This window comes from Pleurodeles waltl, chromosome 2_1 (genome assembly GCF_031143425.1).
Source record: "Pleurodeles waltl isolate 20211129_DDA chromosome 2_1, aPleWal1.hap1.20221129, whole genome shotgun sequence".
Classification (NCBI taxonomy): domain Eukaryota; kingdom Metazoa; phylum Chordata; class Amphibia; order Caudata; family Salamandridae; genus Pleurodeles; species Pleurodeles waltl.
This window is the reverse complement of record NC_090438.1, coordinates 542,865,824-542,893,314: the sequence shown is the minus strand read 5'-3', so window position 1 is coordinate 542,893,314 and position 27,491 is coordinate 542,865,824. Positions and strand designations below refer to the sequence as shown.

The window sequence follows — 27,491 nt, the reverse complement described above, 5'->3', positions numbered from 1 at the left end:
ACACCCGTTAGGATGGAGTTCATAGCCCTTTGGAAAACTGATGCCACTGACACAAGGCCAAACGGCATCCCCTTGAACTTGTAAGCCCCTATTGGAGTTATAAAAGCTGTAAGGTCTTGTGAATCAGCATGTAAACAAATTTGGTAATATGCTGAGTCCAATGTTGAAAAATACTTTGCTCCAGCTATCTTGGAAAAAATGTCTGTGATTTTGGGCAATGGGAACTTGTCTACTACAACTCCTTTATTGAGTGCTTTAAGGTCTATGCATAGGTGGATTTTCCCATCTGCTTTCTTAGCTACCACAATGGGAGCCAACCATTCCGTCGCCTCAACTGGCGTGATCACATCCAACTTGCATAATTTTTCTAACTCAGCTCTGACTGCTTCATGTACACTAATGGGAAAACGTCTCGCTCTAGCTGAAACTGGGATGGCATTATCTTTTAATTGTATTTTGTGTACAAAAGTTTTAAGACAGCCTAACTTATCAGAGAAAACTTCAGGAAATTCTTTTTCGATTTTTCATTTTTCATCCCCTGAATGAGATATGTTTTGTACTAATATTTGTGGGCTGTAGTTGGGGTTGAGAACCACACCTAAATCCTTCTGTACAGGCCAGCCCAGGATATTATCTCCTTGAACAGACACATATATTTTGCATACAGTATATTTGTTTTTGTATTCTACTGTTCCTAGGAAGTAACCCTTCATCTTTATGGGTTGCCAACCATACCCTCCTGGCAAAATGTCCATTTTTAGAATTTTGACTTTTCCCTTGTACATTACGTTGAACACTCTCTCAGATATGATTGTCAACCTGGAACAAGATTCAAACATGACTTCTACATCTTTGTCGTCTATTCTTATGCAGTCTTTAGGATTACACAGCGTAGTATCTGACATTTGTTACACAATTTCTTCACAAATCTCACTTACATTCTTCTTATCCATTTTCTTTAAATGGTGTGTTGCAAGAGTGGGAAGTTTATAATGTCCCTTTTTCCCACATTTTTTTGCAATGAGTTTTGATGGCAGGACAATCTTTATTGTTTGCCAAATGTCCAGTGTGCCCACACCTAAAACAACGCCCTTTGAATTCATTGTCATTTCTCTTTCCTTGTGTGATTACATTACTTTTCACAACCTGGGCATTACTTTCTTCCATCTCTACTTGTTGTATATCCTCTTTACTCAAGTTATCTTTTTTTATTTCTTGCACACATTTCAACATATGTTCCACTTGTTTGGCTACAATTAACACTTCACTTAAGGGAGGGTCATCTTTATGCCACAATTCTTCTCGAATTTTTTCCATATTGCAATTTAGTAAAAATTGATCTCTAATCCATTCATCACAACTTGCTTCACAGTTGCAAGTGGCTGCTCATTTCCTAAGTATTGACATATATTCTTCTACACTTTCACCCTCCTTCTGTGACCGTTTTCCAAAGTGGAAACGTTCTAAAATGGTGCTGATTCTAAGGGAGAAAATGATTATCCAGTTTTTTATGTTAATTTCATATTCATTCAATCCTCTAGCTTCATTAACCCCTAAATCTGGAAGGTGTTCTGATATTTCCTGTCCTCCTGCCCCTAAACTATGTAGTAAAAAGGCTGTTTTTCTTTCTAAACCTAAATTCAGTCCACATACTACAGCATAATTATGGAAAACCTTTTTCCACTTATTCCATTTTAATGGCAGTTCACCGGGGCACGATAAAAAGAAAGGTGGTGGTGTGGCATTTTGCATGTTTATAAACACGAACCCTGTGGCTGGTTATGTTTTAAAACGAGATAACACCCTCAGGCTAAATATCACACACTGTCAAACATTGCAACCAGAGATTATGAATATTGTTGTGTATATATATATATATATATATATATATATATATGACAAACAGCATACCGGTAGTTCTCAAAAATGTCCACCAGATGGCAGTAGAGACTGCAGAAATGGTGTACACCAAGGAGCTAAACTGTCCGTGATCGGAGACTCTCATCTAGTGAGAACAAACAATAGAACAGCCCCTTCCTCAAACCAACTGTCACTTTTCCGAGTGAGAGAGTGAGAGAGTGAGAGAGAGAGAGAGAGAGAGAGAGAGATATTCCTCTACGAGGAGAACAAATTAATGCTGAGTCTGCAAGCAGATGTGCCCCTCACAACACCATCTTGTGCGCAGATAATATCTGTCCTGTGAGGAATGTTGTACAATTCAACAAGTAGCTTTAATTAAAAGACATAGATGCTCTTATACCCATAAATAACTGTTTGGTGACTGAGTTTTATTGATAGTGCACGCAAAACAACACCTACAAGTCAGTATTAGTGTGCGTATCACTGTTATTTGAAATTAGACTCATTTTGAAGATAATCCTGTTGTAAAGCTGGAGTGTGCACCTCTCAAGGAAATGAAAACTCCAATTTTAAAAGGCTTATATCATAATCTCGTAGCATTTGACAAATCCCAATTTTAAAAGTCTCATAGCATGTTTTCTAAAGCTGCACGTGAGTATGCCTCCGCAATCACCTTCTGGGCTTTGCTGGTCAATAACAATGCGTTCTCCACTTTACTTCTTTGTTGTCTGATATCCAGATTCTTTTAAAAGCTTTAAAGTAATATTTAAACCAGATGCTCACTGACTCCTTCGCAATATCCTTATCGACGTTTGGTTTTAAAACATTGCTATTGTCACTCACGAAACTGAAGTTTGGCCCTGTGGACCCATGCAAGATGATTACCAACGAACAGTCATCTGTGCTAAAATTCTGGAGGTGAATTGTCTCCTCACTGTTTTGTTGCCTTCTAGCTGTGTTGAGGTGTATCCAGAGGTGAAAAGGTCTTCAGTTGTCGCCAGTGTAAAATGTAGATGAAATGTCCCAAAAATGAAGCACAGCTCTTGAAGTATTAACTCTTAGTTTATTCTTTACACCTCAGCCACAGCAGCAGTCCCAACTGACATTTCATTTCTGTCACCTCAGAGAGGCTGCATCGGAATTCTCATGACACTAGAATTCCATAGACACTGGCCAATCCCCTGAGGCTGTGGGCAGGATGTCACAGTGGGCTTATGCCAGGAGCCCATTTGTGACTTGATAAGCCAAAGGTTGAATGAGACACCCACCTCAAGCACTCGTTTGGTGCATGTACCTTTGAGAGAATGGACAGCGACCTGACCCAGTCCCCCAAATTGATAGCTGTTGATTTTAGCAGCAGAGGCAGTTGCGGCTGGCAACTTGAAAAAGTGGCGGGTGGGGGTTAATTTAAAAAAAAAAAATACAAAAAAAAAGTAGCCGAATGTCGTCGCTGCCGCTCTCCACTGCACTGCAGGTACAGGCTCCCAGCGGCAATCATGACGCTGCTCAGAGCAGCATTATGATTGGCTGGAGTACCCCGGCTGGGCACTCCAGCACAGACTGCGAGTCTGTGCAGGCTCTCTCCAGTTCAGCAACACAGTGTTGGGTTGGAGAGTGCCCTTGTGTGCATATGTGTTTGGCCGGCCAAACATACATGGGCACTGAGGGGAGTGCTCTGTGCACTCCTCTCACTGCTCGTCACCCCATGGCACCGCCCCTTTAGAAATAAAAGGATAATAAACGTTGTTTATTATCCTTTTATTTTTAAAGGTTGGCAGCTCCTGCTGCTGCTGGCGGGGGGACGCTCCTCCACCCAAGCGGAGGAGCCGACCCTGAGCCGAGGTCCAGTTGCTCTGAGTCTTTTCTTTTTGTTTAGCCTGTTTCACCCTGCTTCTGTTTGTAGACAGGCAACTAAAACAGGAGGCAGAGTGAATCATAAAACATGGTTGGCTACTGTGGTGATTGGCTCCCTATATTTTAAGAATGGGCTGAAGTTATCCTCCTTGTCGGCTGAGGGTGGTGTCACTAATGATTATATTTTATGGTGGGAATAGTTTTCTTAGCACACCTTGGAATGCTAAGAACAAGGGATTTATTTATAGATTAGCAGGCTGTACTTTGTTCTGCATGGGCAGCAGAGAGATATACTTTGCTGTCCATACTGACTACATATTTAGAGATCTTGACCTGCCTGTAGGAGTTTTTATTGCCTTCAAAGGAAACACCTCCTCTGAAGGCACTGAAACGTTTCTGTGTTGGCACCTTATTTGGTGTGTCTGCACAGAAGGTTCTTTGATTTTCAAAAAAAACTCTCAAAGCAGGGTCGTTTTTTTTTTTTAGAAACAGAAAATAAATGTCCCTGACATGCTGAGAGCTTTCCACCAGCGTCTGGGGTTGATTTATTTGTTTTTCTGATTGGGACCGCCATGCTTTTCCCAGCAGTCCCACACAGCAAAATAAGGAGCTGATGTTGAATTTGGCAGAAATCAAGTCACACACATATCTGATGTCCCATCTGAATTATTATAAGTACATTAAGATGCACGTATAGTAAAGCAGACAGGGTTTTCGTCACATTTGTGGCAGAGTATTCATCCACCAAACTCTACATCGGGCCCAAAGGAAATTACAAAGCCCACCCTAAATAGTGCAAATGATTTGAGGTACTTTGACCAACAGCCCAATGTCATTTGAGCAGTCTGTCAAGTGTTTTCCTCAGTGGAGCCATTTCATGTCCTGCTGGTTGGAAACCTTGATGGTTCTTCCAAATCCAAATAGAACAGGTGGATTTTGACATTGGCAGAATTGTTTGTAGAAGAATACTATGTTGGTCAAATTCCTCAGAAAGCTATTTGTGCTATGTCATAATGAATGGCTAGTCTGTGTTCCTTGTCCTTATTATTGGAATCATCCAGTGAGTTGGAAACATTCCTTTTAGCTCTCGTCAAGGGGTGGCAGTATGTGAAAAATGCAACTAATTGTTGTGTCTGCCCATTTTGTTTGTTATTTCTGTTGTCTCAACATCGGGGTTTTGATCTCTGGTGTATCCATCGGCTATCTGTCAAGACTGCAGATGCCTGCATTCTACCTTCTAAATGAAACGTTTTGCTTTTGAGTTTACATGTTTTTCAAATTGTTTTGCCAGCTGAAATTGTACACAAATGTTAAAACTGGGCCTGGTTATTTCAGGTACACTGCATCAGCACGGAGTTCACCCCTCGAAAACATGGTGGTGAAAAGGGCGTTCCTTTTCGGATTCAAGTTGATACTTTTAAACAGAATGAAAATGGGGACTACGTGGATCACCTCCACTCAGCTAGCTGCCAAATCAAAGTGTTTAAGGTAATCGTTATTATTTATGTAAACTTACAACTGTTGTACCTTTTCGTACACTCTCATGGCGTGTTTATGTTAGGACTGGGTGCTGCTGCATACTTTATAAATGGCTGACTGACAGGGCTAGTTGGTCCACCAAACAACAAAATCTGTTTACATTTACAAAGTGGCCAACAATACTACAAATAAACTACAATGACATTACGTTGGCGATACATATAAACATGTCTCAAAAAGAGAGGGAAGTTTAGCCTTGTTGCAGTGGAGAAATAGTTCTCTCACCAGAGACGATCTAAAAAAAAAAGATGGCATAATGAGAGCTGATTACATATTTCAACATAAAGAAGATTAATTCTTATCTCTTATATAGGATTTTGGTCTGCCTACAGATGAAATTTGGTTTGTTATTTAAAAATTGGGGTGAGCTTTATAGTCTTTTCAAATGCTTCAGTTTTCCCAGTATTATTGTCTTTCACCTCAGTGCTTGTAGCTAATTTGTTACCTGCATGGCTTCATGCTGTCTTTATGCAGTAGTGTTTTACTTCAGTGCAAGTAAGCAGGTGATAGCGCGCCTTGTCCTTTGTAAGTAAACTTACAAGGCGACACGTATAGGTCGATGAATCTTTTGGATCGCATATGGTATCCTAGTCAAGTATAGCGAGTAAAGACACCTACAACAAATCAATCAAATCAACTCAAATTACCATGAACTAATCTAATCAGACACCACCATCACTCATATGGAAGTTAGTTCGTTTTATTCCCTATTAGTTACAATTCTAATCATAAACCTTTATTTAGCAATATCATGATTTCCAAATTTTATTAGCAACATAAGCACTGAATTCTCAGCACTTTATTAATATGCAACCAATGTTAAGAAAAGCATGGCAATTCATGTGCAATCGAATAATTCAGCAATATAAGTCAGTCAGTTTAAGTCACCCCAAGTCGCCCTTGTCAGCCTACCTATCTCCAATTAGCATCAGCATGTGGGCCTTCATGCGAAAACAATTTAGTCAAAATAATTAATTTGGAAAAATCTATCTAGAAGAGAAAAACATTTTAAAACAGCGCAGTTGGTACCTAGAAAGAAAAAGCATTCATTAGTCAGTCAGGTTTCAACTACCTATCCAAGATAGATCAGCAATGAGTCAGTCTTCGACTCCAGGTCATCAGTCATCAAAAAGACTCCGGCTCACAGGAAGCAAGCCAAGTTTCAGCACTTCGGACAGCATCTCCTGACGTCATCAACTTTCGCTCTCCATGTCATGACTTTATATTAGGGTCTCTCAGTCCCTCCCACAATTTGCCCATTGGTCAACCTTATCAGGGGTTATGACTAACCTATAATTTTTGTTTACCACTTGTCTACGTTATTTTGAGAGTCAAGTTCCATTAACATGATTGGTCCTCTTGTCGATGAGTGCATCATCCGGTTCTTCGGATAACAAAATTGTTTCTCCCAGCTCTTAGTCTGTAACTCCATTGTTCAGGTCCTGGGAAAGTACATTTAGCCTACTCTACACATAATTGTATCAATTTGTTCTGATCGTCTCCTGTCCGCTGGTGAGTTTACAGATTTTTCTAGCAGTGTTTCATGGTGAACTCTGTACAGTTCAAGGTCTCTTTTCTCCAGTTCCGGTCTGCGGCAGCTCATTGCGTCTCCATGTTTAAGCAAGCAAGGCCCCGTGCCGACTAGGCCTCTGGTATAGCTAATTTAAGAATATGAAGCATCATAACAAATTTATATCTCTCATTATAACACATTAGTACAATTATTAAACATTCCCATTATTTAGAAAGGTTAACACAGATGGTGACCACTCCCTGTGGTCACATTTTGCACATTATACGTAATTTTCAATTACTGTTTATCAAATGTCAAATTTTCTCATTAGTCAATATACGCCACTCATTAGCATATTCTCATATTAGCATATCTGCGGCAAACACAGGTCTCCTAAAACCCACCTCTTTCTCCTGTCACCTGTACTGTTTGAGGGTCATGCAAGTGACTGGAAGCCATTCAGTGGTGCAGGTGACACAATATAAGCAAGTGATAAAGATGCTTAATACATTCTGGCTCCTAGTTTACCTTCTGCTCAACAGTGACTGTATAGCCACTATCATAACTTAGTGGCAATTAGTTCTCTTAAGTCCAGTTCCTTAAAAATTTAAGAGGCTCGAGCCCCTGGCAGTTTTCTTTAAGTGACTGCATGAGCAGTCGTACCTGTCCTATTTAGACTATTTCTATAAAGGGTCTCACTTTTAAGTTCTGACTTAGTCTTCACTCACGATGCTACAGTGTCCAGTCCATATTCCATATTTAACCCTTGCTATTTCATGGGGATTAAAACTGGGCAGTTCAGTGACTTTCCTGGTACCTTTTGGTGCAGTGAAATTGTGAAACCACTAAATTGAGTTTCCTGTCCTTCTTAATAAGCTTTGTGGAGTCTAGTGTGAAAGGTTTTCCTGGTTAACAGTAGGATGTTGGGTCTTGTGACATTGATTGTCGTCATTACACTGCTTTATCAGCAAGTAACACAGCACACATTTAAATTTAGCATTAGAGTTACTTGCTTGAGCTCAGATTTAGGTGGGTTATTGGGAGAGCCATTATTATTACACTCTGATCTAAAACGTATTTTCAAGTTAAGTCCATTAAACTGATTGCTACAATTCACTATCAAAATCATAAAATTCTTAAAGTGGGAATGCATAAGAAAGGGACTATTTTAGTGGTAGAGAATGGCTAAAGCAAATCGTAGTATTGTGTGGGCAAGGTTAGGAAGGTTTTCTAAGAGGAAAGTTTAATACTAACTGTGGAAAAATGGGAAGCAGATAAGGAAATATGCATCTTTAGTAACAGATGGAAAAAGATGTACAGAGGCCTATTTATTATTGGATGGAAAAAGAAGAGAACACAAAAAGACATTAGGTTAGTATTGGGCTGGAAACAGATATTAAAGGTGCTAAATTGCATTATAGGGTGTTATGAGTCACCAAAACGCAAATAGGTAACTCTGATATTATGGCATAACAGGAAGAGGCAAGAGAAAGAGGTATATTTATTCTGGGTTGGAAAAGGGTAAGCTGGTAAACAAGAAAACAATTTACTGGGCGGCGGTGCACAGAGAAATTAATTTAGTATCAGGTGAGAAAAAAGAAAGTGAATTTACAAACAGCCAAATTTGTGTGAAAGGAGGACATACATACACCGATAAGGTAAATATTAATGAAACAGTTAGGTAATGGCCAAGGTCAAAGGTCGACAGTGCTAGTACAGCAGTTGTCCTAGACACCACCAACATTGACAAGACATAATTTTTAGCTTGTGTTTTGTAAATTAAGATGAAGAAAACGCATCAGCTTTTGGATGATTTATTTCTGTTGTAACCTAAAACATAGCAGAAGGAACTAGTTCACATGATTGTCTAGACAGTATGAGAAAACTTTGACACCCTCATGCATTTTGCTTCTTTGTTTTTTAAGCCAAAAGGAGCAGACAGAAAACAGAAAACGGATCGTGAGAAGATAGAGAAGAAAAATGTGAAAGAAAAGGAAAGATATCAGCCTTCTTATGAAACTACGGTGCTGGCAGAGGTAACTTTTGTTCAGTGGCTTGTAGAACAGAAAATGTTATTTGGTTGATAGGCAGTCCTCCAGTGATCTGTTATTTACTGCTATTGCTGAAGAGAGGGCCAAGTAGGTAACAATTGAACATAATGGGGGTCATTATGATCCCCGGCTGTTCAGCCCGCCACGCCGCGGGCGGGTGAAAAGACCGCCACCGGCATGGCGGGTTGAACCACCATATAATGAACACATGGAGGGCCGCCATAGGCGGCCCTTCTCCACCGCCAGGCTGCCTCCGACAGGCAGCCTGACGGTGGAAGGAATCATCCGACAGGGCAGTGCTGCTTCCCCTCGGATAATGATCCCTACAGTCACCAGCCTTTTCCTGGCGAGTTCCCCTGGCAAGAAAAGGCTGGCGGAAGGGGTGCTCCGACTTGCCATGGGCAGTGCAGGGGCCCCTGTGCAGTGCCCCATTGCGCAGAATCTGCACGACGGGTGCAGCTGCACCCGCCGCACAGCGGCATTGACTGCGGCTCCTTGTGGAGCCGCAGGTAATGTCCCGGCCAGGCATTCTGCTGTTCTTTATGCAGCCCAGGGGGGCTGACGGTCAGTTAAATGACCACCAGCCTGAACACGGCGGTTATGAGGGCCAATGTTAGAAAGTGGAAGTCGAAAATCAAAGTGCTCTACAAGGAAACATGAATTTCTCCAATTTACCAGGTTGTTCCCTGACTCATGATACTTGTACTGCATCCTTTAAATAGATTCCAAGCGTGCACTATCTTGTCATGCTTTTTGCTACTTTATTTTTATTGGTGAGATCATGTCTGACCAATAAACAATTTTCTTGGCCTGTGGCTGTAAATCATGCTCACGACTTTTTAACTCACTCATTTCCTAAATATTTAAGACACACAGTGCAATACCATGAAAAAGCGAACTTCAGTGAATTCAGGTAATATTATTAATAAGGTAGTCTTCCCTCCTATTGTATTTTTAATTTTCATGTTCCTAAAATTAGTTGGCATGTAATCCAGGTATCTAATTAAGCAATAGTATGAAAGTTTGAGAACTCTCCCGGGTAGTTGTTGACTGAGATGACGTCAGAGGCCCTTGGGCGAAGCACTTCCTCCCCCTTGCATTATGTAGCTGCTGTAAATCAGACCCTTACAATTTGGTGAGAAAATAGCAAAACTGTTAGATGGTGAGCTTTAGGTGGAAGATTACAAGAATCATAGGATTTTAGTTGGTGATAAGGCTCTGCCATTTTGTCCCCTTTGAAATACATGGTAGCGAATGCCTGGTTTTGAGGGTCACAAAAAGAAACCTATGGGAAGGGTGATAACAGACTGCATTCACAATGTAAACCATTTGTTGGTATTTTCACAGTAGTTTAGGAATTTTGGTTAGTTCTATGATGATTTCCCCGTAGAAAGGATGCTGATCTTTGTTTGGAATAAGGTGTACCATGCAGAATAGAAAACTGTTTTCTCTGGTGATATTCTCATGGAAATTACATGCTCCAGAGGCTGGATTGAGGACATATTTTGTATAAAGTAACAAATATTACCCTCAACCACATGAGAAAAAAGTGTGGCATGCTGAGTAAAACGTACTTGTGACAGCACCAGCACTCTGTTAGTTGATTCTCGATGGTTCTAATGTAGCCTCACCACAGAGTTCTAATAAATAGCTAGAAAGCTCAGATACTTCATTAAGGATTGATGAGTGCATATTACTGGAATAGTAGCTGTGGAACTGGAATCATTTCCTATGGAGCAGACTACATTAAATGAACACAATGAAGGTTGCTCTTCTGCCAATTGAGTAATGATTAATGCTCTAGAAATCTAAAATGAGGATACATTTTTTATAAAGCTTCAACATTCGTCCTTATGCATGTCAGAAAAAAGTCTAGCATGCTTAGTGAGACGTACTTTGAATAACAGCCACAGTCTATCAGTTGATTCCACAGTGCTCCCTCTAGGATCACCAGAGAGTTCTAAAGAACAACTAGAGCGCTAACATTCTGCATTTGCTCAACTTCATTACGATGGAATAGGATCTGTTGCACGGGAAGGCTCTTTTATGGCACATGTAATCAACATGAGGACCCACGCATAAACTCAGAATGGAACCCGGGTCAACTTAGTAAAAGATGTACACAGCGGTCCAGTGGATACAATTTTCTCAGAGATCTACTGCATCACTGGTACCTGATCCACTAAAGGTGTGGTTGCATGTAAAATTAGGTAAAAGGACCACAGTATAATTCCAGTGTGATGTATTATTTTTATAGTATCATGAAATAGAAACATAAGTGCAGATGACGCAAGGTGCAAAAAGGGCTCTGTGCATAACAACATATATATTCATCCAAAAGACACAAGATATCCAAATACAATCACAATCCTCACTGACTCTGCCCGTGCATTGCGTATCAGACATGAATTGTTTCTGTGCCGGCCGGCCTGATTCTTTTAAAGGAGCCCTGTGCTGACGACCAGCATTGGAATGTATCAGTCAGTCAGTGCTGTCCAGATGAGACTCATGGATTAGTTCTTTTTTGGGTCAAAACTGCTACAACCCATGGGTTAATCCAGTCAACAAACCTCAAAAATGAAGATATACTCCTGTTAATGTAGAAACCCGCTGTGGATACCTCATGTTTATTGGACGTATATATGTAAATATGTTGTTTTGCACTGAGTACATTTAGCACCTTGTGCCACCTGCATTCATGTTTCTGTTTAATTATGTCTTCCTGCTGTAACAAAATTATATCTCATTAGCATTATATTGTGGGTGTATTACTTAATTAATTGATATACGATCACTCATTTTTAGTGGATCAGGTACCAGTGGTGGGTTAGATCTTTGCGAAAATTGTACTCATTGGACCTGTGTGTATTTCTTCTTCTATGGAACAATCTGAAATACATTAGCTTTGACGTGTAAATAGCTGCACACTGCCCCTGAGGGACCTTCTGGACTTCCCAGGCCCTCTCTAAAGTAGTAATCCACTTATGGATGTCATCCCCAGACTTGTAAGGAGAGACTATCCTGCTGAGATTCCTAGAATCAATGGTGTCTTCCCTGACTCTGGACTCTCTAATGCTGCCACCATGGAGTTATAACCCCAAATCCGTCCTTTCCCTGGCCATCTCTAGGGCCTCTCTTTCAAGAGCTAGGTGCTGCTTTTTCAACTTAAGTTTTGCCTTCTCTAGTTTCAAGAAGCTGAACCCCCTATCGAAGGATCCCTCTTCTGAGCTAGAGTGGATGGACCCAGCAGAAGATGCTGAGGCAAGAAAAGAGGAGGAGGTTCTACTCCTCCTGGATACCCTTTTGACCACACCAGGGGAAGTAAATGTGGGCCTAATACTACAAGTCCCTCTTGTGCTACCAGCACAGCTCCCCGCAGGTTCAAAGTTATCTCCAGAATACTCATGGTTCTGTCCACTGTGGCCGTAAGAAGTATCTGGTACCTCTGTTTCTAACACTGGTGGCTCACCCTTCTCATCTAACTCTGTCGCCCTACCAGGGTTCTGTATGTCATCCTGAGTGAGGAAGTCTAAGAGAGTAGATTTGGTAGGGTTACTACATGTCTTAAGTTTCCTAGCTGTGCATAGGGTCCTAAGGTCCTGGAAGTTAAGAATCCCCATACCTAGACTCCCAAGTCAGGTCAGCTCCCTCAACTAAAAACATGTTGTTAGAGTAGGGTATATAGTGTACCTACCTACTCTAAAGTTCAAAACCTTTAAAAAGTTTGGAGAAAGGGCTCTGCTAGATCCCTGCCTACCCAAGCTAAAAGTTTAAGTCCCTGTAGTTACGGGTATAGTATGTTCCCAACGGTTAGTAGTGATCTTTCTTATGGAAAGTCACTGATGATCAAGTGGTAAAGCAATGCAAAGCAAATGTATCCCACTGCTGCACCACCAATGTAGGAGGCTGGCTCAGTTTATGGTGTACTCATATGGTGTGGCACCCTTTAAGGAGTCCAGGCACCCCTTAGTGATATTGTTTAGGTGTCCAGATAGCAACAGCTCTCTAGGGGAAGCTGTGGTGAGCAGCTAAAGCGCATTGAGGAGGAGTGTAAAGCACTTGCTATACCACAGTAGTCAGTCAGTAACTGTTCAAAAGAAAGAACCACACAAGGTGTTGCAAAAATTAAGTTTTTTTAATTACAACACTAAAGTTACTCTAGCATTGGTATATTTCCACCTTGAGATAACACACAAATATATACACTTAGTAATAATCATGAAAAATATAAAAAATACATGGGGCCCCTTGAGAGGGGAGGGGGGGTTTGGGGGTTGGCAAACCGTACACTAAGAAAGTGGCATAAGAATGGAGATGCCCAACCAAGATAAGTATGTTTGGATCCTCGGGCTGGTGGAGTAGGAAATCACCAGAGGTAAGTATTAGAAATCCTGCAGGCACCCGGGTGCAGAGCTGTTATCAAGCCGGGTGTCCAATAGGCTAACACAGGACTGTCGCAGTTGGATTTTTATGGATTCATGACCCTTCCCAGTGGTCCCCCAGAGGAAACCATTTGTCACAAAGAAGGTTGGAAAGTGCCCCCAACCGTGGATACCCAGAAGACCAGAGTACCTACACTAGGGAGCTCAGGTTTATAGGGGTGAAATGGTGCAGGAAATCCTCATTGACGTCATTGGAAGCCTTGGTTGTCTAGCTGCTGCCGCTACCTGAGGACCAGGCCGGTGAAACCAGGAGGTGGATTCCAGACATGGAGAGCCTGAAAAAAAAGGGGACAGTGTCCAGACTACACTGAGATGCCCAGGCGGTGCCGACAGGCAATGGCCACCCTCTTGGAGGTGAAGATCCTGCAGGACGGTGAAGGAAGAAGTCCTGCTGCGGAGTCCAGGGGCATGCAGGAGATCCTTGGAGTTGCCCACAAGCTGTCCCAAGTAGGTTGCCAGATTGCAGGAGGGTCAGTGGCCAGCAGGACAACCAACAAGCCTTGGCAAAATCAGGTAGCTGATGCAGGAAAGGTTGCAGGTTTTGGAGGACCAGCAAGGTCCTAGTGACTCAACCCTTGGAGGGGAGTTGGGGTAGGCATTCAGCAGAGAGGAAAGCCAGCCAGAGTCTGAGTTGCCCCCACAAGAGACCCACTGGCAGCTGGCACAGGCAGTCGCAGGGAGGCCTCAACAGTACAAAAAACAGGAGTCCCACGTCGCAGGAGCTGCAGAGTCTGGAGTTGCAGAGTGCTGGTGGTTGGAGCTTCTAGGAGATCGAAGATCTCTTTGAGGAAGAGCCAACAAGCCAGGGCAAGAGCAACAGTTGCAGTGCACAAGGAACCATTCCAGTGGCTGCAGCAAGGGCCCAATAGCTCCCAAGTTGGTCAGTAAACAAGTTGGACTCGGAGAGGACTACAGAACCACCACCTGTGAGCAGAGCCTTTATGTTGTCCGTGGGACAGCAGGTTCCACCAACAAGTCGTCATCCTTTTGAGGTGCCTGCGAATGCAGGGAAGTTACTTCTTCACTCCGAAGAAGATTCCTGCTTCCATCTTCGATGCAGACAGAGTCCTTGTAACATGGACGATGCACAGCCACGGATGTTGCAGAAATCTTGCAGGAGCTGGAGAAAAAATGTTGTAGTGGGAACCCTCCTAACTGGATACAGTCTTGCTTCAGTTCCAAAAGTGGTTCCAGAGGCCAGTAGCGGAAGATGTCTTCAGAGAGTTCCTTGTAGAGTCTTGCTTGACTCTGAGGACTCACACTTGGTGCAGAGCCCTTAGTAACCCTAAATAGGTGTTGGTCACTCTCTGAATTGACCCACCTATCAGGCAGGGCCAGGGACATCATTTACCTGGCCTAACCAGTCAGATGCTCCTAGGGGCCTCTGCATATCTTATTTTCAAGATTGCAGAATCAAGTGGCCATCTGGCAGAGCTCTGTGCACCTCCCTAGGAGCTGGACAGTGGGGTGGTCACTCCCATGTCCTTTGTGTAGTTTCATGCCTGAGCAGGAGCCCACGTTTCCTGAACTGGTGCAAACCAGATTATGCGAGGAGGGCACCAAATGTGCCCTTCAAAGCAGTCTGGTGGTGCTAAGAGGCCATGCCAGCCCAGAGACACCTATTTCAAAGGGAGAGGCGGTCACAGTGTCTGCAGTCAGCAGCAGCGAGGGCTTGCAGCCAGACGGACCCTGTAAGGCCACACAGGCAGAACTAGGTTATCCTCTAAGGAACCCCCGGATTAAATGAGACCATGCAGCGAGCACTGGAATCAATGTAGTTGCACAATTCCAACATGTTTCATACCAAACATGCCTAGGTTCGGAGAAGCCATTATGTAGTTGGACCATTCGTTTTCACTACATACCATAAGATGGCTTCCCCACACTTATAAAGCCCAGAGAATGGAGTCTGGGGCATGTAGAGGTGCCCCGCTCATGCAGGGGTACCCTCAAACTTAGGGAAATGCACCCTGCCCTTGGGCTGAAGGGCCTACCAGAGGAGTGGCTTACAGTGTCCAAGTGGAGTGACTTTGATATAAGGCAAGCCTTATATCTGAAGTGAAATGTGCATGCACCATTTAAAACATGCTGCAATGGCAGGCCTGCAGACACAGTTTGCTTGGGCTTCCATTTGTGGCATAATAAATGCTGCAGCCCATGGGAGACCCCTGGTGCAAAAATCCCCTGGGCACCTAAGTACCATGTACTAGGGACTTACATGTATGCACCAGCATACCAATTGTGGGTGTAAAAGGTTTACCAGTAATCAAATTTAGAGGAGAGAGCACAGACACTGGGGTCCTGATTAGCAGGACTCCAGTGTACTACAGTCTAAACATATGGACACCAGGCAAAAAATGGGTGTAACTATGTTAGAAAGATTCTTCTTTCCAACATAACCGCCTCCCAAATGAAAGAGGGTTAGACTAGCCTCACCCAGGTGATTCTTCATTTTCTAACTGGAAATTTCTGGAAAGTCCATCTGCATTGGTATGGTTATTCCCAGGTCTATGTTCTACTGAAAAATCCATCCCTTGTAGGGAAATGGACCACCTCAACAGTTTGGATATTCACCCTTCATCTGTTTAAGCCATAAGATGGGTTGTGATCTGTTTGAAGAATAAAGTGAGTGTCAAACAGGTATGGCCTCAACGTTTCCAAGGCCCAGACCATGGCAAAGGCTTCTCTTACTCAATAGCTGACAAATGCTTTTCTCTGGGGGTCAACCTTCGCTATTAAAAGCTACAGGTTGATCCTAGCCCTCTTCAGTAAGTTGAGATAGTACTGTTCTTATACCAATTTCTGAATCATCAGTCTGGGCAATGAATTTTTTTGAATAGTCTGGGCTTTTAAGAATTGGAGCTGAGCACATGGTCTTTTTCAGGGCATCAAAGGCCTCTTGACAGCTAACTGTCCATTGTACCTTTTTAGGCATCTCTTTTGAAGTGAGATCATTCAATGGGGTCAATGGAGCCATACCCTTTTACAAACCTCCTGTAATACCCAATCAGACCTAGAAAGGCTTTGACCTGAGTCTGGGTAGTTAGAGAAACACAATTCATGTTGGTTTGGATTTTGCTCAGTAGGGACTGAACGAGGCCTTCACCTACCATGTCGCCCAAGTAAGCCACTTTACTCTACCTTTTGTGGCATTTTGTAGTCGTGACAGTGAGGCCTGGCTTTTTCAAGGCCTCAAATACACTCCTGAGGCGGACCAGGTGATCCTGCCAGTTGGAGGTGAAGACAGCAATATCATCAAGATATGCTGCACTAAAGTCTTCTAGGCCCACCAAAACTCGCTTCAGCAACCTTTGGAATGCAGTAGCTGCATTTGTCAGAGCAAAGGGCATCACTTTGAAGTGATAATGCCCAACAGGAGTGGTAAATGCTGTTTTAGGCTTAGCAGCATCAGTCAGTCTGATCTGCCAATACCTTGCTGTTAAATCAAACGTGCTGAGGTACTTTGCTGCAGCCAAAGTATCAATAAGCTCATCTGCCCTGGGGATAGGATGGGTATCAGTCTTAGTGACTGCATTGATGCCTCTGTAGTCTACACAAGACCTAATTTCTCTCTTTCGACCCTTCGAGTGAGGCTTTGGCAAAAGTACTTCTGGGCTGTCTAAGGGCTCAATAACCCCTGACTCCAGCATCTTTTGGGCTTCTGCCCTGATACAATCTCTAACACAGTCAGGTTATCATAGATTTTAGCCTTGCAGGTAGGCTGTTACCTGTGTCCACATAATTCACACACCAGGTTGTCTGATGGGGTGTCAGGGAAAAGAGTTCAGAAACTGACTGAGGACGTGTCTGCACTCAGCTTGTTACTGTTCAGAGAGGCAATCTGCAACGACTACCCCATCCCCTGAACCATTAACTGGGTTGTGGGAGAGAAGGTCAGGAAGAGGGTCCCTCTCTGCTCCGTGCCCTTCATCAGTGGCCATGAGCAAGCACGTCAGCCTTGTCATGAGTTTTAAGGCAGTTCACATGAAGGACACTTTGGGCTCTTCTCGTAGTGCTGAGGTCAACCAAATAAGAGACCTCACCATTTTTCGCCACTGTTGTGTGGGGGGCACTCCCCTTGTCCTGGAGTGCTCTTGAGGCCACAGATTCCAAGACCCACACTTTCTGTCCTGGCTGGTAAACAGTCAGCACAGCCTTTTGGTCATGCCATTGCTTCTGAAGCTCCCGGCTCACCTCAAGGTTTTTAGAAGTCTTCTTCAGTACTCTGCCATGCAAGAGCGCAGGCCTAGCACATAGTCAACTATGCCTTGTTTGGGAGGTTTGAGAAGCTGCTCCCATCCCTCCTTTACAAGACTAAGAGGGCCCCTAACTGGATGTCCAAACAAATGTTCAAATGGGCTGTAGCCCACTCCCTTTTGTGTAAACTCCCTGCAGGCAAAGATAATGTAAAGGTAAAAGGACATCCCATCTCCTTCTGAGTTTTTCTGAGACTCCCATGATCATAGCTTTAAGTGGTTTTATCTTTCACTCAACCCATTTCCTTGTGGATGGTAAGGTGTGGTGAATTTGTAGATTACACCACAATAAATCATTAAAACATTTTAAAATAGGTAATGTTGTAAATCAGGCAGAACAACAAGTATGCTATTTTAAAACAGACTGTTATGGGCTACCCGATTTGGGAATATTCACATATATGTCTATATTCTATACGGACACTTTTATTTCAGGAACTTGTAACAACTGAGTTAAAAAAAAAAAATTCTTGTACGCATTCAGCCTTCTGCACAGGAAAACAAATTATTCTAAAGCTGTCTTCTCCAGCAGCGTATCTCCTAGTGCAGGCACTGTCTGTGAACAAGGTGACCATTCTAGTTTTTTGTAAGAACTCTAATCTTCACAAGCAACTGTTATGGGAAGACGGCTTAGAGAAATATGGGATGATTCTATAATGAGGCCTGTCTCTGGTACTAGCTCAGAATCACGTGGCAAGATATTGACTGACAAACAGCAAGTCAAAGTGCAGCATGTTAGTACTGGATCACTTGCTAATTTATAATACATTATTTAGGGCATGCGGTCACCTGTAATTTTTTATTTTGATATATATACACAACTGGTTTTGGCACAATGCGGGGGTCCAAAAGTCTTGCAGTAAGACTCATGTTTAAATATCTTAAAACCTTACCGATTGGAAAGCTAAAAGAAAAAGTCCATGTTTGATGTGATTAATTGTTTCATATGAAATTTGGAACCCTTGACAGGCATATATACTGCTTGAAATTATTATTTTGTACATGTGACGTGAGTTTAATTAGATGTATTTTCTTTGAAAATTAAAATTGATGCTGGTCAATTAAATGCAACATTTAAGACTTTTAGATCTCGTTCCCTGTTGTGTAATGAAAGTAAATTGATCACAATTTTTGGTGTTTGTCCCAGATGAGAATTGATCCCATAATTGAAGATGCAGTTGAACAAGAACAGAAAAAGTCCAGCAAGCGGACTTTGCCAGCAGACTGTGGTGATTTTCTGGCAAAGCGAGGCAGTGTAAGGGAATTCCACTTTCATTTTTATTGTGCAAGGTATCTTGTGCAAATTATTGGTGTTAGATATAGGACAAATATCAATGGTCCGATAGTCCTCTTTCATATTTAAGGTGCATCAACCAACCCCCTGCTATCCTGGACCTCCAACTTAATACTTATTTTCTTGGAATACTACTTCTGATTGTCTCTCAGCAATGGGCTCTTCCTAAATCTAACACTGAAACAAGTACTGCTGTTCGCTTTTCCAGGCGCAGCTCCTTTGTTTATGCAATATATTAAATGTGAGGAATAGACGGTCATACACTTTGACTTTTTCTTATGTTGCTTTTGGATGTATTGTTCCTCTCCTCCTTTAATCTCTTTCTATCTTTGTGTAACCCCCTTTTTCTGTTTAAGGTTGCAAGTAGAGAATATGTGTTCTTTTTAGTTGACCTTTGTTTTTGTTTAGTATAGTTTCACTTTAATCATACATTAATTAATAAACTAGCAATTTAGGCCATTGTGTACTAAAATCACTTGAATTCATCTGTAACCACTCAAATTGTGCAATGCCTGATTTGAATTTTCTTTACTCCTGATCCTCAGATTTGGTATTCATTAAATGAGAAGCAAAAACTTAAGCTATCCAAAATATTAATATGGGCCTCACAGTGGTGACGGGGACTGCTAGTATTCTGTATAGAATGCCAGACCTTTATGAACTCACTATTTTGTAAACCCTCATCAGAGGGAGAGTCATCACTCTGACTAAATAAAGTAGTTTGTGTTTTGATAAAAAACTGAGAAACAGTATTTTGTTTCCATTTATTTATCTATGCAGTTTACGTCCGCCTCCTATGGGACGATAAGAGCACTGAGCTGTGCATATTAGATAGGGGGACAGTAAGACATTTGGTCAAGAGGGGTGTAGGTCTCTGATGAGGAAAATATATGTTTGGAGTAACGAAGCTTACTGTTAAGTACTCAAATAATGTGCACTTTTTTTTTTTTTTTTTAATATTTTTATTTGCTTTTGTAAAATATTACAACATATTAAAAAACATTGGGCGGAAGTCCATCATTACATCAGGCAAGTCGCCATACTGCAGTCCATCAGGTAGAGAAGAAGGTAAAAGCAATTCATTGAATCGATCAGCACAATGAGTCGAACACTTTGTATTAGTGGTCCTGTGTTAGAGACACATCTTCAACATGTTGCATATCTTACCCATAATAATCAATCCAGCTACCCCATACCTTGTGGAATTTATGGGGAAAACCTCTGCTCTTATAAGTTACTTTCTCCGCCGCCATGTACAGGTCCATGTCAGCTTTGCATTCGGACATTCTAGGTACATCAGGGAGTCCCTAATGTTTGTCCAGATCCCTGTTCGCTATCACTAAACCTACGTTACAAAATATTAGTTTTATTCTTGGAAGGTCGACATCATTGGGTATGCCTAGGAGCACAAACTTAGGACCATCTAGTATTGTTGTCTCTGACACTTTACTCAGTTCGAGGAGTATTTTATGCCAGTATGTGCGTATAGTGGGACATGTCCACAGCATATGAAAGAAATCTCCATGTGGCCCCCAGAATTGTAAACATCCAGGGGAGGGCGCCCTGCCCATTATGTGTAACTAGGATCTATCATAGTAGATACAGTGCTATATTTTAAACTGGATAAGTCTTAGTCTGGACCTTATCGCCACTTCCTGTGGAAACATCAATGCAGCATCTTAATCCAAGTTTCCCAACTCGCCTAAATCAGTCACCCACTTGTTCCTACGTTTCAAGTGGGTGTCAGGAATGTTATTCTTAATAGTTTTGTGAACAATGGAAACAGCTTTTTCAGTTATTTCATCCTTTAAAAGTCTACCCTCTAGTGGTGAAAAAGCAGGTGGGTGGGATAGGGGAATGTTTTTTTGTTTTCCAGGAGCCAGGAGCAGGTGTCTTATTTTCTTTCCTTCGTAAAGATAATGGTGGTATGAGCATATCTGAATTTGTGCGTGCTCCAATGTGTAGGTGGGGTGGTCTCCACTATGGTGGTTCCACTCATTGATAGCAATCAGGTGGGAGGCCCAGTAGTAGGGCCTTAGGTCTGTAGGCGCTGTTTCTCCATTGAAAGAGTTGGGCTGCAGAGTGCACAGGGCTATTCAAAGATGGGCATTACTCCATAACTGTTTCCAAAGAATATTATCTATTTTGATAAATATGTCCTCTGGGATCCTATAATAGGTGTTATGTAGAGCATGGACAAATTTTGATAGAGGGATCATTTTAAATATTGCCGCTCTACCTAGTAAGGTGAGGGGGAGTAATGTCCATCAGTCTGCATCTGCCTGGAAGTCCGAAAGTACTTTCCTTCAGTTAAGGGCTATAAATTTCCTCTGATCGGGTGTAACATAGCTCGACAGATATTGGAAATTCCTCTTTTGTTTCTCTCAGTTGCCCAGGTAGGTTTATCTGATCTTGAACACTGCTGATGGGAATAGGACTGATTTACCCCCAATTTATCATGTATCCTGAAAGAGTTCCGTAGTGTTCAAAAACCTGGAAGAGTGTTGGGAGCGAGAGCTCCGGGTGGGCTATGTACAGAAGAATGTCATCTGCATACAAGGATATTTATTCTTCTGGAATCGGGGAGTCATTCTCTCAGAATCCTTTGATGTCAGGTGCAGGCGTACCAGTCAAGCCAGTGGTTCTAGATTCAAGGTGAACAGGAGGGGTGACAAGGGGAACCACTATCGGGTCCCTCTCCCGATGGGAAACTCTGCAGACTGAATGCCATTGACTGAGACTGTAATCACCAGCTTAGTATAGCGTAGCATAATCCAGGACCGGAACCACGGTCCAAACCCCATTTTCTGCAATGTTAGTGTCTTAAAAGGCCACAGTGTACAGCATCAAAGGTCTTTTCGGTGTCTAGAGATACTACCACGTAGGAGTCAGGTCTTAGCTGGATTTCTGCCATCCAGTTATGGAGTCTGCGGAGATTGCCTCTGGTGGACCGCTTGGCATAAAACTGCATTGATACTTATAGACCAAGGGGACGTCAAACAGAAAAAGTTGTGTGGCTAAGATTGTGGCCAGTACTTTTGTTTTCATGTTAAGCAGAGATATTAAGCGGTATGAGCCACACTGTGCTGGTGGCTTAGCAGGTTTATGTATAACCACTACTATGGCTTTGTGTAGAATGGTGTCTCCGATGAGTAGCTCTCCTGTGTGCAGCCCAGCCAACAAAAACTGAAAATGTTATATTTAAAACAAACATCTAAACTTGTCTGATGTGATCAGTATTAAAATTCTAATAATATTCTTAGTTCTGGATGATTTTCACCAACATAAGTAGCTTTTACCTGGATCTAGTGGGATAATTCCTTCCTCTAGGGTTGTCTGGAATAATTTTAAGGTGGGGGCAGTATGTCTGCTTGTATTTTAAAGGATTCTGCCAGTAGGCCATTAGGCCCCGGCATTTTCCCTGAATTCAGTTCAGAGATTGCTGCCCGTACCTCTGCAATGCTGAAGTCCATCTCCAGTGTCTCATAATCTTCGCTAGAAAGGGTAGGTAAGTCTATCTTGTTAAGGTAGTAGGCTATCTGTGTGGGATTAGCTAATGGGCATGTTCTGTAGAGGTCTTCATAAAAGTCTGCAAATATCACTGCTATCCTCTGGTTTGTCTCACACGGGGCACCATCATTACATATGATTTGATGTACCTATCTAGCGTCCGTGTCCCGTCAGCTTAACAATGCCAGTAAATTCCCCGCTTTATCACTTACTTCATATAGACGGTGTTGTGTGGCAAACATTTTCTGCTGTGAAGGCTTCTGCCCGCCTCAGTGATAAAGGAGTCGAAGAGGTTATATTAATGGCTTCCGCCCACTAAAGTCGCTTTTAGAATTCTTCCAGTTCCCTGGCGGCTTTTTTCTTCTTATGTGTTGAGACGGGCCACTCACCTGAAAAGCAGGATGTCTGCAGAGGTGATGGTATGCCCCCGGACCTCATGGAACACCTCTCAACACTTCCTGGTGGACACAGAAACCCCGGCAGGTGTCGCAAAAGGAAAGGGGGAGTGGGAGAGAAAGAGACAAAACATTGCCACGTCTTGCCGTCAAGCCAGGCACCCTGTATCTTTGGGGGGGAGGTCATTGTTGACAGAGTGATATTAGAGTTAGTGCACTCAACTTCCTTGAAACTGAATCTCTCTTTCTGATATGGGTACAGGAGCGGTAGAAAAACACTGGGATGCTCCAGCACTTTTCTTGGATAATAATAACTGTTGGCACAATTACTAACACTGCATTACCAAAACCCCAAACTGAGTACCATAACAATAACTACTGCAACACTAGGGCTGGCTTCACAGAGCTTCACTGTTGCACACTACAATTAGAACTGTGGTTGCACTTATCATGCACAAGAAAGACAAAGAAGGGCATGAATAACTTTCCTGAATGCATAGGGTTAAACTAAAAGGAACAAAAACAATCCAAGAAATACAAATGTTTAAACAGTTAGGGTGGCACAGTTTGGTTTGATTTCACTGTGTGTGTGAAAAACCCTTCAAAATCAAATTCCTCAAACCTGAAACACAGGCATGAATGACACAATTTAAATCCGAGTTTAGGCTATTAGAGAAAGAAAAGTCACGTAAATGCTTTTTAAAAATTGCACTGTCACTTTTTGTAGTACGTAAGCTCAAGCTGATTTCCTGAAGCACATTTAGGCAAGTAACTACAGTAATAATGTAGAATGTTCAGAAATGCATTTGTCTCTTCAAGATAACCACTCTGCCAAAATACAGGGTCTAAAATACACCAGCTGTTCTAGGAAAGCGCTGCGCTCAAAGAACAAACTCCCTGGAGAATACTAGTCACTTAGCTGCAGTCTTTTCAGGAGTGCTGGAGGAATGTCTGGTGTCAGCTGGTACAGGAATGAAGAAAATAATTGCCTCAAAAGTCCTGAATACGAGGATGACAGCAGGGGCTGGACTGCCAAATCAGATGCTGAGATCAGGAAGCAAAACAAAGCTAAGCAGGACGGCTTGCTTCACTCTGCTATTAATAGCCAATCAGGAAAGCAGTTGAGTTTCCACATGTGGATGAGTCACCACACCCAATTAGAAGCACATGTCTACACCACACCCAATTAGAAGCACATGTCTGCACCTGCTCACATTAGCAAACAAGCATTGATAAAACCAATTGTGTAACACAGCACATTATGTTTACTTAGAAACATGAAGGTTTAACCAAGAACAGGGATATGATTTGACCCTAATCTCTGGGGATGCTGACAGATAACTCAGGAGGCACCTTGGGGATTCCTGACATTATGGGCAACTATATTGTGGGTTCTGTCCCTAATCACGTCCTTTTTTTTTATTTTATTTTTTTATTATTTTTATAAAGCAGGTGACACTTACATTACATATATATAGCTTCAACTTATATAATTGCCGTATATATTGATGTTAAGACATTTTTACTTAACGCATCAAACCATCAAACTTAAATTATATCCAATTTGCTCAACCTAAGATTGACTAAATAAGTCTGCTTCCTCTACTTCCACTTCCCTTCATCTAATCTTCCTCCAAATTACTCATTTTGGCCAAGATCCGATGATATCTTCGCATGGCTCCTATTCGCTTAGCATACAGTTTTTCTCTAAGCCTTGTAGACTCCATTTTTGCCTCCCATAATGCATAAGTCGGAGGGATGGGTGATTTCCATGCTTGTAGGATAAGCAATAGAGCTATCACCGAGCCCGCCAAAATCAATTATCTGGATGCGATAGTAAGATTTGTGTTCTGTGTAATACCCCAAAGCGCCACCACAGGATTGGGGGTGATCACATAATGTATCCAAGAGCTTATCCTCTGAAAAATCTGTTCCCAATAGCTTCCCAAAAATCTACAAGAAAAGCACATTTGCATCCAATCTCCCCTAAAGTTTTGGCAGTGTGGACAGGAGCCTGATGACTCAGGATGCATGTCTCTTACTACAGCAGGGTTATAGTACAGCAGCCACTTAAAGAATAAAGTAATCTTTTTAAAATTGGCCCCTCTAAGAACTTTGTGCGACACCTCGTTGTGTTTTCTCCACTGCTGTATTTCAATCTTGCATCCTGTCATGTTAGCTATCCGAGCCAGAAGTTGGGTAGTTAACTTGGTTGCCCCTGCATCCTGAAGTAATTTATACCACTTTCCAATGCCAGATTGATTATCATAAAAGGCCTGGGCAATGGGTTTATTCATACAGCTCGAGGATCTATGTGCTAGACGTAGTGAGTGTTGAATTTGACAATAAGAAAATTTTAAACTGTCTGGAGTATCGCTTATTCCTACTACACACTGTGCCCATGTTTTAAAACGATCCGCTAAAAAACAATCCTCTAAAGTCGTAAAGCCCAGTGCCTCCCATTTCTGAATATTACCTTGACTTATTTCCATTCCTAAACACCCAATATCTCTCAGTCGTAGGAATGAAAAAGCCTCATCAATTTGATATTTACGCTTTAACTGTAATATAATTACTTGAATCATGACCGGTAATTTATACCTAACCCTTTTTGGCAGGCGAGGGAATTTAAAAAAAACGCAGAAGATGTACATTACTTTCTAGCATCATCTGATTGAGATAGAAATTACGTTCTGACTTTGACCCTACTCTCGACACCCAATCAAATATCACTGCTTCAGTGAGTAAACTGCAAAATTTGGGAGAGCTAATCCTCCATCTTCCAATGCCAAATACAACTTAGCCAGTTGGAGCCGAGGTTTCTTATGATTCCAGATGAATTGTCTAATTGCTACATCCAGATTCACAAAAACAAAATTCGGGACTCGCAAAATTACACTTGAAAAAACAAATAGTAATAGAGGAAGGATCACCATTTTAACCAAAGCGGCCCTTCCTATAATAGTCATAGAAGACTTTTGCCACTTGCGTAACAGCCCTTGAATTTTTTTTAAATACTTTTATATAATTCAGCTGAAACAAATCTGCCAAACTCGGAGATACATATATACCAAGATATCTAATAGGATGGGAAGATGAAGATGCCACACGAACACCCTGTGGCAAGACCGAAAGCTCAGCATTTTACAACAAGGCCTCTGATTTGGACTGATTAATTTGATAGCCCCCTAACTCGGAGAATGCCCTAATCTTTGCAAATACTCTATCGATATTCTGTTGCTCCGCCCTGAATTACAATATATATCGTCCGCAAAAACCTTTACTTTGGGTGCTGTTGGCAGAGGAGGTTTGATACTTGAATCTTGTCGAATCGCTGCGGCTAAAGGCTCAATAAACAGTGCAAATAAAACTGGAGAGAGGGGACAGCCCTGTCTCGTGTAATTTGGACTGATCCTACTACCCGAGCATTAACTAAAATTTTAGCCTGAGCCCCTTTATACAGAGTACGTATAATCTGAATAAATTTCCTCGGAAAGCCAAACTTTGCAAGCACCGAAAATAACACTTGCCAATGAACGCCTTTTCTGCATTGAGCATCATAATAGCTGCTGGATGGAAGCTATGCAATAGATAATCTATGGCCTGTATTAGGAAATTTGTATTGGTGGATAGTAGTCTACCTGGTAGAAATCCACACTGATCCTCATTTATCAATATTTGGGCTACCTGCATTACACGAGCTACCAGAGTATAGTCCTGATTTAACAAGCTGATTGGACGATATGAGCCAGGATATTCCGGTGGTTTGTCTTTCTTAATAAAACTAACCCCCCTTGCACATGAAAATTCAGAAGGAATCTCTGCTCCCTCCAGTATTACATTAAATAACTTTGTTAATATATCAACTATTTGATCTTCCAGAATTTTATACACTTCTGCCGGAAGGCCACCTTCCCCTGGGGTTTTACTGTTAGAAGCATCCCTTTTTGCTTTAATAACTTCCTGGGAAGTAATAGGGGACAATAATAAATTCTGTGCCTCGACGTCGAGCCTTGGTAAAGAAACTGGATCTAGATACTGATGGATTTGTAACTCATTCACTTGTGATGACTCTGTATATAATTTATCATAGTGTGAAAAAAATACTTTTTCGATCTGTTTTGCGTGTGTAACCATTCTAGCCTGGTCTTCATCAAAGATAGCTTTAATTAGACTACTCCTAGAACGCTTTTTAATTGACCAGGCTATAATTCTTCCGGCATGCTCACTTTCTTCGTATTGACGTTGATAAGTTGTATGGCTATTAAGTATTTCCTTAGATATAAAAAATTCTTTTAGATTTGCCTGGGCCCTTGCTAAACCTGATGATGACTCCGGACTAGGAGATAGTTGCTTTTGTCTTAGTGCCTGCTCTAGTTCCTGTTGCAGCTTGTAACTTTTCTCACAAGCTGTTTTTCCTAAATGAGCTTTAAAATAAATAGCCTCCCCTCATATGAAGGCCTTCGTGGCCCCCCAAATATAAAAAACCAGGGCAGATCCCTTATTTATCTTCGAAAAGTCTGTTACTAGCACTTTGAGGTTGGTAACCCAGTCTTTCTCTGCCAAGAGAGATCCGTCCAGACGCTATTGTGAACGGTGGTGCTGATTAACCGAATCTTTGAAATCGTCAAAATCGACCCAAGGAACGGCATGATCTGAAAAAGAATTTGCAAGAATTCCTATTCGATGCCAGTTTAATATACAAGAGACTTGAATAAAATCAGCTCTTGATGCCGTACTATACCTTTTGGAATAGCACGTATACTGTTTAACATCA

The 27,491-nt window shown here is 41.9% G+C and overlaps 1 protein-coding gene across 4 annotated transcripts in view; it reads left to right on the top strand.

The window, feature by feature from the left end:
- The window catches only part of UBP1 (upstream binding protein 1), a 528,279-nt gene that overhangs the window by 301,808 nt on the left and 198,980 nt on the right, over positions 1–27,491 (top strand). For 3 of the 4 annotated variants that reach the window (XM_069214377.1, XM_069214369.1, XM_069214394.1), the window contains 3 exons: positions 5,050–5,202; positions 8,692–8,802; positions 18,663–18,770. In XM_069214377.1, the coding sequence (XP_069070478.1) occupies positions 5,050–5,202; positions 8,692–8,802; positions 18,663–18,770 (372 nt within the window). The remainder of the gene's footprint in view (positions 1–5,049; positions 5,203–8,691; positions 8,803–18,662; positions 18,771–27,491) is intronic. The other variant, XM_069214387.1, reaches the window with a different exon arrangement.